At 44.8% G+C, this 12,850-nt stretch overlaps 1 protein-coding gene across 4 annotated transcripts in view; it reads left to right on the top strand.

Moving 5' to 3' along the window:
• Window positions 1-10,163, top strand: part of MTCL1 (microtubule crosslinking factor 1) — a 106,658-nt gene extending 96,495 nt beyond the window's left edge. For 2 of the 4 annotated variants that reach the window (XM_014938594.1, XM_014938593.1), the window contains 2 exons: window positions 717-2,271; window positions 8,915-10,163. In XM_014938594.1, the coding sequence (XP_014794080.1) occupies window positions 717-2,271; window positions 8,915-9,118 (1,759 nt within the window). In that variant the 3' untranslated portion in view covers window positions 9,119-10,163. Of the gene's footprint in view, window positions 1-716; window positions 2,272-5,813; window positions 5,872-8,914 lie in introns of all 4 variants that reach the window. The other 2 variants (XM_014938596.1, XM_014938592.1) reach the window with 2 other exon arrangements.
• The last annotated feature ends 2,687 nt before the right edge of the window (window positions 10,164-12,850 follow it).

The raw sequence follows: 12,850 nt of genomic DNA, 5'->3' as shown, positions 1-12,850 counted from the left end.
ACCTCATTGAGCTGACTCTGATAACTACTCTCATTTGCATTTTTAAGTAGTCCCATTCACAAAGCTTCCTTTTTTGTTTGGTTTTTTCTTAAAAAGAAGCAGTAGGACAGCTCAGCTGAACGCTTGTCATTTGTACAAACTAGCGAAATGCAGAAAAGCCAAGAATCCAGCATTATCGTGTAGCGACTCCCTTTGGTTGGATTTTATCACCAGCTCAACTCACCAAGCCAGTTCAATGTAACAGTATCTAGGTTGGATGTCCCACATTGCTACACACCAGCTGTGCAACCTGGGCGATCTCAGGAGCGGGAGTGGACTTGCTGATTTCCCAGCAAGTTAGAAATACTCCTTGCTTGCTTTGAAAAGCATGCCTTGTGTTGTCACACTCATTTTCAATGAATGGTATATTTCTGAAATGCATCCTACTGCTCCATATTTCAGACATTTGGCAAGCAGCAATCCACGAGAAAGAAGGAAATTAAGAGCCACTGATAAACCTTTTGGTACTCTTAATGACACATCAGGAATGCCTGAGTTTTACAGCTATTTTAGAGATAATTAAAAGGAACTTTAATGAAAGAGACTGCTACAAGTGGTTTTATATATGTAAGCAGATAGTGAAAGTTGGGTTTCCTGAATTAGTTTGCTGATGAAAATAAATCGCTCTGTGAGAATTTCCAAGCCTATGAGTGACTCTTTTGTGTTCCCCTCCCCAGGGCGATGTCCGTTTCTTCCATGTCAGAATTCCAGCGCCTGATGGATATTTCTCCATTTCTACCAGAAAAAAACATGCCTTCATCCAGCAGCAAAGATGACATAACCCCTCCCCTGTCTCCTGATGATCTGAAATACATTGAGGAGTTCAACAAAAATTGGGATTACAGTAACACTAGGAACCATGGTGGGGCCACCGAGAAGCCTGCAGAAGGCTGGACAGAAAGGACAGAAATTGGGAAAGCTGGGAATGATCCTGCTTCAGATCCCTTCCAGGCATCATCATGGTACCTCACCACCAGTGTCACTATGACAACTAACACCATGACCAGCCCAGAGCACTGCCAGAAGCAGCCAACAAGGAGTCACGGTGTAAATGAAAAAATGGGAGTTCGGGTCTTTCACAGCCCACCGGTTGTCCGTAGGTTTGATAACTCAGTGATAGCTGGCAGCGAAGGGAAAAACCAGGTTGAGCCGGACTTCCTGTTTTCCGTGACCAAAGCGATGGGGAATGTCACTGAGACAAAAGGTGCTTCCTCGGATATGTTTGGAAGATGGTCTTGTGACCTGGCCAAACATCATAAGGATTTTCTGGAGAATGGTCTTCATCCCATCGAACGTCCTATTTGCACTACTGTGGGCTTTGCCTCACCCTTGCACAGCTTGGAGATGTCCAAAAACATGAGTGATGACATGAAGGAGGTTGCTTTCTCTGTCCGAAACGCAATACGCTCTAATTCAACAGAGCCTCAGTTTAAAGATACTGCATGTCAAACCAACGGTATGAGAACGACAGGGACGCAGACCACGCAGACCATCAGTGTTGGCTTGCAGACAGAAGCCCTGCGCAATATCACCAGCAGTCCACACAAGTGTCTGACACCAAAGGGGGGGTCCACGCCTGTCTCTTCACCATCCAGAAGCCTAAGAAGCAGGCAAGTGACCCCCGTCATTGAAAAGGTCCAGGCTAAGTTTGAACGCACATGCTGCTCCCCCAAATACGGCTCTCCAAAGTTACAAAGAAAAATCCTTCCCAAATCAGACCAGCCAAATAACCGGACTTTGCCTGGCACACCTCAGAAAGGATTCAGTGAGTCCGCTTGGGCTAGATCAACTACTACAAGGGAAAGCCCTGTCCACACCACCATCAACGATGGCCTCTCCAGTTTGTTCAACATTATTGACCATAGCCCCATCTTTCATGAGACTTTCCAAAAATGCCCCAGGTCTAGCAGCCGATCCAGGTCAGCAGAACCCAGACCAGAACTGGGTCCGGTGCAGGAGCCATGTACAAATGCCCGTGGCAGATCACCCAGTCCTCTCCGGTTGGGGACAGAGACACAAAAGGAAGAAGGGACTGAGGTGACAAGTATCAGGCAGGACTTATCTGCTCCTCCAGGGTATACACTTACAGAAAATGCTGCCAGGATCTTGAATAAGAAACTTTTGGAGCATGCCTTAAAGGAAGAGAGAAGGCTACCTTCACACAGCCCACCAAATCTTAGCAATGACAACAGCACAGGAGAAATTGTCAAAGTAGATCCAGGGTCCATAGAGGTAATGAGTTTGTTTGTTTTTCCTCCTATAGCTAAATGTACTCTTCTTTGAACAAATGCATTATGAGATGTCTTGCAGTCCTTGTGAGTATTTACAATGAATATCCTAGTCCTGTCATGGTACCACCAGCAAGTGCCACTCATGAAACTATTGGATTAGTCACTGAAGAACTCCTTAAAGAATTGAGTTTCTATCCTGACAGCTTATCAGGCTTGAAAGCATCAGAAGAGCTTTATCCTCTACAGGATAAAGATGCCTTCACAGGATAAAAATGGTTCTCCCCTGAATGACTAGGATAAGGGTTTTCTGTCACAAAACACACAATGCGTTACAGTTGCTCTAGGGACTCTAAGTTTGAGTAAATTTCTCTTTTATGCTGGGTGGAAAGGTAGACTTTTTCTCCTATGCAAGAATAAGTGTTAACAAGTTTGTGTGAAAAATAGTCTCTACAATACCCTTAGTGAAATCTTCAGGGCCTTCAGCATATCTTTTCTGGATGTATTTGATTAAGTTTGGCTTGGGTCTGTGAATGTGATTAAATGGCATGACATTTGGTACTGACTGTTGCAGCCTCACAAAAAGAAAAGGGAAAGAAAAAGAAAAGAAAATGACAATCAGCTAGCCTAAGCACATGCACACTTAGTGTTTATGAATTCTTTATTGATATTTTGCTATTAACAGTGTAACAGCCATCATCTGTCTCAGCAGGTATGCCCAAGGTAGGGCCAGATTCTCAGGTACAGTAATGTGCTACAGCAATCAAAAAAAGAGGATGTAATGATGGACAAAAGCTTTTCAGTTATTAGTGTCCAAGCCTCCTTTTTCTGGTGAACCTGTGTGCACATGAGAGTGTTGCCCTGAGAAGTCTGGAGAAGCTGAATTACACCCAGCACGTGTCAGCTTTCTGGAACAGCACCTAAATGGCATGTGCTCTACTGGTTGGTGATAGTCCCCAGGGCAGGAGCCCCTCATCATCCTCTCTGCCTCTAGCATCCTGATGTTTCAGTGGGCTCCAGCCACAGGGCAGCTGCTCCTCCTTGACCCCTACACACCCCAGACATCTCACCTTAGCCTCACTGGGCTGACTCCCACCACTCCTGCCTCAAATAGCCTCAGGGGAAGGTTGAAACCCAATTTTCTAAGTCAACATTTGGCTTGAAGCGTTTGTGGGAACCTGAGAGCTGAGACTTTTGGTCTGCAGTTTGCCTTGCACTAGTGAGCGGTTCTTAATGGACAATCGGTTCCCCTTTTGTAGGTATTGCTGAGAGAACATGATTTTTTTTTTTGCCTAACAAAGGATCCAAAGCTGAGGATATATTCCCTACATGCAGTTTAAGCAGATATAAATAGGGAAGTTTGTATATATAAAAAAAGAAACCACACGCACATTATAAATAACAGTGAATGAAAGTGGGCTTTGTGCACAAACCTCATAGTGAATAAAAGTGGAAAGCAGCCTCATTTATTTGACCCTTTCTAGCTATCTCTGTATTTTGTCCTTAGTTTGAAATACGGGGAATGCACTACTGGTCCTTATTAGAAAGTGTGTTGCAGTCTTAAAGCTTCAACTCAGCTTTGCCTTCAAGGCCTTCCTGGAAACTCTTGATTTCCTCCTGCATCTTTAAAATGTCTCAGCAGATTTCAAGTCTAAGTAAACAGATGTCATCCCACATCATCACAAATTGCTGGTGGCAAAATACAACTAGCATCAGTACCTGAGTTTGATGCACAGAGAGATTTGGGTCAGTGCTGTTTAGCAAAAACTCATTGACCATCGGCCTGGCAGAAAATTGCTCCTCTTGGTGAATTCTCAGTATCTTTTGCCTATTTTTTTTAGTTCTGAGCCTCAGGGCTAAGACTTGTTTTTTCTTGTAACTCTTACTCAGTTGTTATGACTGTTGTCTAGGTGCACAGGTTATGATCTTCGAGTGGTCCTTGTCGTTTCTCAGGAATATGCATTTAAAAGGAAGGTGGTGGGCATTCACACCATGAGCTTAGCTTTTCCTAGGTGAGATGATGCTCTACAAGATGTACTTAATGGAGCATGGGTTCTCTGCTGAAAACAAAACCTCAAATAATTTTAGAGTCTGCAGATGCCTTGGGTTATTTATGGATTACACTGACCACACGAATTACACTGAACAAATTCCACTTAGAACATTTTGTACAAAGCCAGATGCAGCAATTCAGCGCATTAGGATCTTGGAGGAGGCTGGCTGTGCTAGGGGCAGCCTTTTGTCAGCACTGTCCCTGCCACCCTCCCGTAGATCCCTGCTCTGCTTCCCCCTCACCTGTTGGCCAAGACAAGTGAACTTCTCACCACCAAATGCTGTCTTGTTTCTGCAGTCATGGCATGGTATATTAATGACTTCTAGACTTGCATGGAGCACCTGTTGGTGGCTTTTCTCTAATCTGAGCTTTTTAGTGGTTTAGTTATATAATTTTGTTTTATATTCCCCCTGCAAATATGAAATCTAGTTCATATTTATATATTTACGTACATATGTATGTGAGTGTATACGCATACAGAATAGTAATAACTTCATATTTTCTAACTTGCCTAGAGGTGCTTACAAGCAAATTCATAGCCACCCATGCAGCCTACTAGTGTCTTAATCTGCTAATTCACTAAACCACTATTTTACTTGCATATCATGTGATTTATAAATATTACTATTAAAAATGCAGACTAGCATTATTTAACTAACAACGTAAGAGCTGTATGAATATTTTTCTTCTATAACTACCAAGGGTGTAAATCACAGAGGTTACACAACAGTCCTGGACTGGGGTCAGACCCTTTTATGGAGACAGCACTGTGAAAGGACTGTCCACATGGACCCATGGAGGAGAGGGCAGCTGCTGTGCCCTCTGCTCACCAGTTGCTGCACACTTGCCACTGAACCATTCAGCACGGGAGGGGGAATGCTGAAAAGAAGGGGAGGTGGTGTCAGAATTAAAGGGCTTTTGCTTTAGTTTGAGTCTCCCATCCAGCACTGCTGTTAAACAGGAACAAGGGAGAAGGGTGAGGGAAAGGGCTTTCATGAAACCTGAGCAACATAAGCATGAGCAACACAAAGTATCAGTCGCTTTTTTGCTTGTTAAAGAATTCCTAAGCAGAAATTCGCTCTTGAAATCAAATGAAGAGGGGAAAAAAAAAAAAGCTTTCTTTCTCTTTCTTAGTAATGTGGTTTTTCCTTAGCTCTAATCAAGTTTGGCAAAGGATAAAAGATCTCTTTCTCTGCTGAGTAGAAATGTTTGGTTTGTTTAATGCTATGTCCACTTCTGAGACTGTGCTAGGATTGTAAAAGGTTGGTTTGTTTGCTTCCTTCTTTTCTAAATCTTCTTCTGCTAGTGGCCTATCTCTTATTTTTGGTTATTAGTTTCCCTGTGACAACAGCGGTAACATGATCTGAATGGGTAGTAACATCTGGAGACTTCTTCCTTGCTGCCATGAAATCTTCACTTTAAAAAAATAATTGATTAAAACAGTTCTTTCCAACCTACTTGCTTTCTTTTTCTTTTCTGTCTGTTCTGTCCAGAACCAAACTGTCTTATTAACTACCCCCTGGGGACTCTAACCCTGCCTGCCTCACTGCTGTAAGTCCTTTCTACCTTGTTTCCAGAGCTTTTCCGAAAGCGGTCATTTCTGAACGTGTGGGTTAACGAAGGGAAATAAACGACCACAATTCCAGAGGTATCATCAGCACGCATCCACCTTCCCTGTGGGGTCCTTTGTATGCCGTGGTCAGGAAGTGCTCGGGATAGGAACACATCTGTTGTGTCCTGCATGGGCTATGAAGAGGTTGCACTGAAGTCGAAATCTGTTGCTGTTGGGGCTTTTTGTAAACTTTAAAAAATTGGCAAAATTTAAGACCAACATAAAGATATGCAAAAATGTTGGGGAGGGATTCAGATTTAATAACAAACATTATTTTTTTTTTACAAACACACAGCATTGGGCAGGGCTCCTGGCTGCCCCGGGGTGCATTCCCTCCAGCCATGGCAGTAGGAGGAGAGGGCTGGGGAAGGGGGTCCAGCACCAGCCTGTGGCTGATGACCACCTTTGCTCATAAAGCTGTTCCCAGCCTACTTTTGGCCAGTGGCTGGGGTTGCCACAGCAGAGGGAGGGAAGAAGCTGTGTGGGTATGAGCTGTGACCACCCACTCCTCCTCAGGGCCAGAAAACTGTTTTATTTATTTAGTAATATAGGCATAGCCATGGTGGCTGACAGCCTGGCTTAGGAAATAGCTAAAAATTAAAGCTGAAATCATCTTTCCCATTTCCAGTGTCCAGGCTAAGAAGTGCTGCCCCTCCACCCGCACCCCCAGGTAACCACCAAACTAAATTACCCTCAGGACACTGACATTTTTTTAGCCATTTCTAGCTACGCCGCCTACCTGTGGTGAGCGAGGAGGGGGTTTCACAAACCATCCCGCCCAGTTTCCCTCCTCATGGCTGGAGTTCTTTAGCGCACACCAAGGAAGCCACGCTGCAGGGAGGAGGTGACTGACTCAGCAGCCAGCACTGATTGAGATTCGGCTGCCAGTCACTTGTTGGCCCTGGAGCAACATCCATCGCCAGCACAGCAGCCCCTGCGTTGTGCTGGGCATGTGTACATCACAGATAAGATGAGCTTAACCCCGCCGTTTGGTAAAAGCTGACCACCATCTGTGGGCGTGCTGGAGAGAGGCTTTTGAACCGGGAGGCAGCAGTGGAAATAAATGTTTGTTATCACCGCGCTGACTCTCATTTACTGCTATGAAACCAGGATAAAGCAGCCAGAAGCAAGCGGTGCTATACAGATATCATTTTAAGCCGCTGTTTAGAAAGGGGCTAAAGCAAAACCCGCAAATCTCACAGCCTCAGTTCACCGTGATGTGCTGCCCCTGCGTGTTGCTGCGCAGACGGATTTCTCTTAACAAATCTGAGTCTAGTGGCAGCTTTCACAGACCATATGTTGCCCCAGGCATAATGGGATAAGGTGAAGTAAGGACACGGAGCCCATCTTCTGGTTGGCACCAATTTAAACTTCAGCTTTTCCTGTTGTTTTAGCGAGGGCTGTTGTGAAGTTTACGGTACAGAGATGGGGTGGGGGGGTGAGGATGCAGAGACCCAGCGGTGCAGGCTCCACAGCCCCCCGACCAGCTTCTGTGATGGCTTACTGGCCTCCCTCTCTGGGCGTGCTGAGGGCAGATGAGCACAGCTCTGCCTCGAGCGGTGGTGTGCGACTGTAGGTCACCCTACAGACTGTTGGCTGCATATTGCCCAACGGCACCAAGGTTCACCCTTTGCAGAGGCCTCCCCAAGTCTGACCATGCACTCTCTCTGAAACATACGTCTGCACAAGCTCCATTTCCCATACCTCACCTGTGTCTTCAAAATTGGTCTTTCTGTCATGTAACGTTCGTGTTCAGTCCTCCCACTGCAACGGAGAGGTTCAATGGCATATCACCTTGTTTGTTCACTGCCAATCACATCATGTTACCTACTCTAATATTCTCCATCCCTAGTCACGTTTCTCCTTCTCCTTTGCTTCCTACTGCATCGTTCTACTGCTGCCTCGGTTTCCCCGTGCCTTACTGTGCCAGAGCTTTTCCTTTGCATTGTATTGCTTCTGGTGTCTCTCTGCATTTATCCCCTGTTTGCATTCTGATTTTGAGACTGATTTTTGTTGAACTCTCCTGTCCTCTCCAGTGACTGCTCCTCGGTGTACACATTTCTATAGGTTGACAAACTCCTCTGATTTGCTTTTATAAAATGCAAAGTATCCAATGAAATTCCAAAGTTTGGCTGTGGCATACAAGACTGGCTCCTACAATCCCTCATAAGGAGCATTCAGAGCAAGGCGGGAAGCCTAGCTGCGCTATCAGAAAAGTCCGTAAATATTAGAAGCAATTACCAACCTAGTACCAGGGTGAAAAATTACAGCTGCAGACTGTTTCTAATCACAAAAGCAGGCTACCAAGCCTGAACAGTGGAAAGCTGGTAGAGAAATAAATTTCAGTGGTTTTTTCGTTTCTGTGAATGTTGACTTTAACACACAGTACCACTGAATCCTGTCATTCAGGCTTCAGCAGCTGGCAATAAGGAGTGACATTCTGGAAGATAAAATCTGTAGGTAAGCCTCATCTGTAATCCAGCTGGAGATCGTAACTAGTCCTGTAGTCATTATTCTGCTGCTAGGAAGTCTTTCCTGCTTGTCAGTCTGAACTCTGAAGCAGACAAAAGGAGTTGGTGGTTGATTTTCACCCCACTTGCAAATGCCAAACCTGGCCCTTCTATGCCAGGTCAGCACTGAGAGCAACGTGATGAATAGAGGATTTTCCTGAATTATCATGCAGATGTACTTTTCAGCTCTTCTCTTTCTAGCACAAGGAGAATTAGCAAATGGAAGTTTGTCAGCTACTCCAGCTCATGCCAAACCTTTCTTTCATTCTCTCCTTACCTGTTCCATAAATCACAGGCATACATACAGATACCTGGAGCCCCCACACAGCCAGATGTTTGCTGCTTGCTTTTGTCCCGCGACATGCCAGATGCCTGGCTTTGGGTTTGAATTTTGTGTTAATTAATTCTTTGCGCATCCAGGCAGCCGCTAACGCGAGTCACTAACCGCTGTTTTGCTCTCTTGGCTGCCAAGGAACTACCTTGTTCTGCACTAGCCCCGTCCCTCCAACCCTGCTTCTCCCGGCCAGAGAGACCAGCGAACCGGCGCCCACCGTCGCGATGGGCTTCACATTCCCCTACTGCCTCACAGTCCACCGGAGACCTGACTTCCTCGGAGGAGAGCGGATGCAAGGAGCCGCTGGCGGAGACCCCCAGCCAGGGAGGCGAGCCGGCCTGAATCCACACGGGAACGGGGAGGGGGCTGCCACCTGCCTCCCCCAGGTCGCCCGCCAGCCGTCTCTGCCCCCAAGGAGAGAGGTCCGCTTGGAGAGGTCAAAGAATGTTCTCAGACGCAGCTGCTGAATGTCCGACCTGGGAAACTGAGGTGTTTCTAGAATGAAACAGTTAATGTGCCTGTAATAACTTAATTTTTTTCATAGCTGAGAAAACTATTTTTGTCTCCATCTTTTCTACATACAGTATATTAACAAAAAACAAAACAAAACAAAAAAAAAAGGGTGAAAATGATATAAAGTAAGATTTAAAATACAATGTAAATTAAGTTTTAAGGGAATTTGAATACGTGCTCGCGCTCTCTCCAAATACTGACTGCCTTTTGGTTATATTTGCACTGTTACATTTTCGATTTTGGTTTGGGGTTTTTTGGGTTGGTTTTTTTTTTATTTCATGTAAAACTAGGGTCTTAAGTTAATTTTATTCTATTTTAATGTCAGTGTTATCGGTTTTTAAAAGTAAGGTTCTTAAAGATGCTTCAACTGTCTGAAGCGATACCTTTTAAGTAGTGAGGAAAGCCATTAAGCTAGTTCACTAGACTTGTATTAATTGAGATGGAGGGGAACACAGGTAAACACAAGAAAAAATGTAAAAAAAAAAGAATGCCTCAGAAAGTCTTATGGAGTTAGCTGTAAAATACACCTACAATACTTGACTTGCATGCCTCTGGGTCCTCGCACTTTAGTGCATGTACATACTGCTACTGTACTTCTACCATCACATAAATGTGAGTCAATCTGTTTCACTGTAATATTGTTGTGAATTTACCTGTACTGTACTTTTATCGTTGGTATTCTTGCATTGACTATACAAAAAGAGTTTTTAAATTATTGTTAGCAGTTCAACTGGCTATGTACAGTGTTTACCGAGAACTTCCTTCGTTTTGGGAAAACCATCGAGATCTCTGGGCATCCTAAATTGTAACTGGTCTTGTTTAAGAGTCTGTTGGAGACCATGTGAAGTGGAAATAAAACCCTCAGTATTTACAAGCTGCTCGAGTGCTTCATGATTTTTTTCTTTCTGATAGTACTTCCCAGGTTCATTTAACTGGGGGGTGGGAAAAAGCTCCTGAACTCCTCCTCTATTCACAGGGGAAGAAGAATGCTTCTATATATGAAATAAATTATGGCAAAGCCAACTACTATGCTGTGCTCCACAGGCTCCTGTGATCAGGCCACGGGAAGGTTTCTAAATTCCCTCGCTGAACTCCATGAAACAGCTGCTCACACAGATACTGGAACCCATCTTCTCAGTTCCTCTGAGGCCGTATGGCTTGTTGCTTTCAGTTGTTCATGAAAGTGAAGCTAAATATAATACCAGAAATATGACATGTCCTGTGTTAATCCAAGCTTACGTCTCATCTGCATTACACATAGAGACCAATAAAACCAGAGCTTTTGTAAAACTGGTGGCTAACACTGAGAAATAAACGCAGCCGAGAATCCATATGCTTCCAAGAGGTGGAAGCTTCTCAAGCTACTTTGCCTGGGACCATCTGTTTGGCCACATGCTTTCTCTGGGAGCCCCAGAACTGCTCTGACTAGTTATCCCATCTCTGAACTGGCTCATTCCTGCTCAATTTCCTTTGCTGAGGTTTTCTGAGGCTCATTTGTTGAAGAGCACCATCTGGGATCCCTAGAAGCTGTCCTGGTTAGCTCTGCTGAGCAATAAGCCCCTCGCATCCCATCCTGCTGTGTGATGCTTTCTAGGAAGTTTAATTCAGCTGCTGGATGAGAACAAGCTCCTGAGCTGTTGGGTCAGCTCCCAAATACCAGCCAGTTGAGGTCTGATTTCTCCCACAGCTGTTATGACCATGGCTATTAACCCAGTGTCAAAATGTCCACCTGTGGGTCATCGTTATGAAAATTGCCACTTACCAAGACAGGCAGTGGCTAAAAAGTACTTTTTACCAGCCAAAGCAAGTGGTGTCCGGTACCACTCCTGAGCAGCAATAATCATATTAGGTGCTATTTGCCTTCCCAGTCATCTCAAAGCCTCACTGCTAGCATTTTTTGTGAGTGTTAAGGTGATCCGCCCCACAAGCCTGAATGCTTAAGATCATCTGTGATAGCCACCCTGCTTGCTTGAAAATCTTCTTGCCGCAGCACTTCGCTGAATTGTTGCAATGATTTCAGTTTGGGAGTGGAAGGGGAGCATGTGCATGAACTGTTTAGAAGGTCAAAAAAGAGTCGCAATGGTTATTGAAGAAGACTTAAGCCACAACTGAAAGATCCTTGTTTGTTTTCAAAATTTTAATTACCAGGAGCAGCTTTGCAGTGAGAGCGGGAGGGGTTGCTGCTTCTTTAAAAGCTATTTCTCCTAGATGAAGTAAGTTAAAGATGCAAATGAATGAGCAATGTTGACTACCAGCAGGTAAAAATGTTATTCTGTTTCTTGTGGCAGCTGTAATTTTTTTTTTAATGATGCAAAATAAAATTCAAGAGACTGATTTGTAGCTTTGATACCAGGAAATGGTATTTGCCTTTCAAATCAGGAATACACCAGCCTGCAGAATTAGCTGCTGGCCATCCTGAAATAGGAAGGTCTGTGGGGATAAGCAGCTGCCTGTGGCTTGACAGGTAAAGTGCTTATGAAACAGCAGGAATCTCTGAAACAAAAGCGAGACAGCAAGCAACAGCAAGGAGGAGGTTAAGCATCAACAGAAATTCTGCAGACGATCTTAAGAAGAATCACGTTAATTAAACATAAGCTTCTTTCTAGTCTAATTAGCAAATACAGCGACATCGAGAAATATCACATGTTTTTACTGGCTCTTTGGAAACACCAGGGCTTTTATCTTCCAATATTCCTGCTGGTGGGGTTGGGGGATTTCCCCCATCACCATTAATTTCAACGTTCCATAATTACTTAAATAAATCAAAAAATAAATGACGGGTCTTTAGTCCATCTAAGGTTATTTTTAAAGCTTCTAAGATAAAATGAAAAGCCTTTTCAGAAAGTCTGCAGCTCACTTGGCGTCTGTGAGGTATCTGAATTATTGCCTCATGAATAATCAGGGCAGGAGAAGCCTCGCAGATTGCCACACAAATTAGCGTAAGGGGATGTGAATACATCCGTCACAGCTTCGCCTGATGAGGCTGTAATAGATAGCTGGATTTCACCCAGGGGTTTGTGGTGCTTGAGACGATGGCCCTGGGACATCGCTTGGTCCTGCAACACAGCAGGGATCAGGAGCAGGACTGTGATCTGTGGCATCCCTCCCAGTCCAGTCATCATTTGGGGGGTACTGCAGCACCCCCAGGGTGTTGAGGTGTCCCCCCTGCCACAACACTGCACTGGCCACGTGGGCACCATGAGGAGGAAAAGTCCCTTTCTCCCGCTTTCCTTCATGCCTCTCTGCAGTTAGATGCCCCTGACACACTGCCCTCCCCTTTACACTCCAGACAGACATGGACACATACCACTGGTAATGGTGTATGACCTCTTAACTCACCTACCCAAGCCCACGTGGAAAGACCTATAATAGGACACCACGGCAACACCACATTTGTGTTGTGCCTCAGTGCCTGGACAAAGACCGGGTTTGGACCATCCTTCCCCACTACCCCTCTTCCCCTCACATCTCCCTCTGTGCAGAGAAAATCTCTATGCACACAGAGTACCCCAAGACATGCATCTTCCCCCCACCCACTTCCTTCCCTGAGTACCTGGAGCC

Source organism: Calidris pugnax, unplaced genomic scaffold, assembly GCF_001431845.1.
Source record: "Calidris pugnax isolate Ruff unplaced genomic scaffold, ASM143184v1 scaffold13, whole genome shotgun sequence".
NCBI lineage: Eukaryota > Metazoa > Chordata > Aves > Charadriiformes > Scolopacidae > Calidris > Calidris pugnax.
Note: the sequence above shows the minus strand (reverse complement) of the source record. Positions and strands in the feature narration are given on the sequence as shown.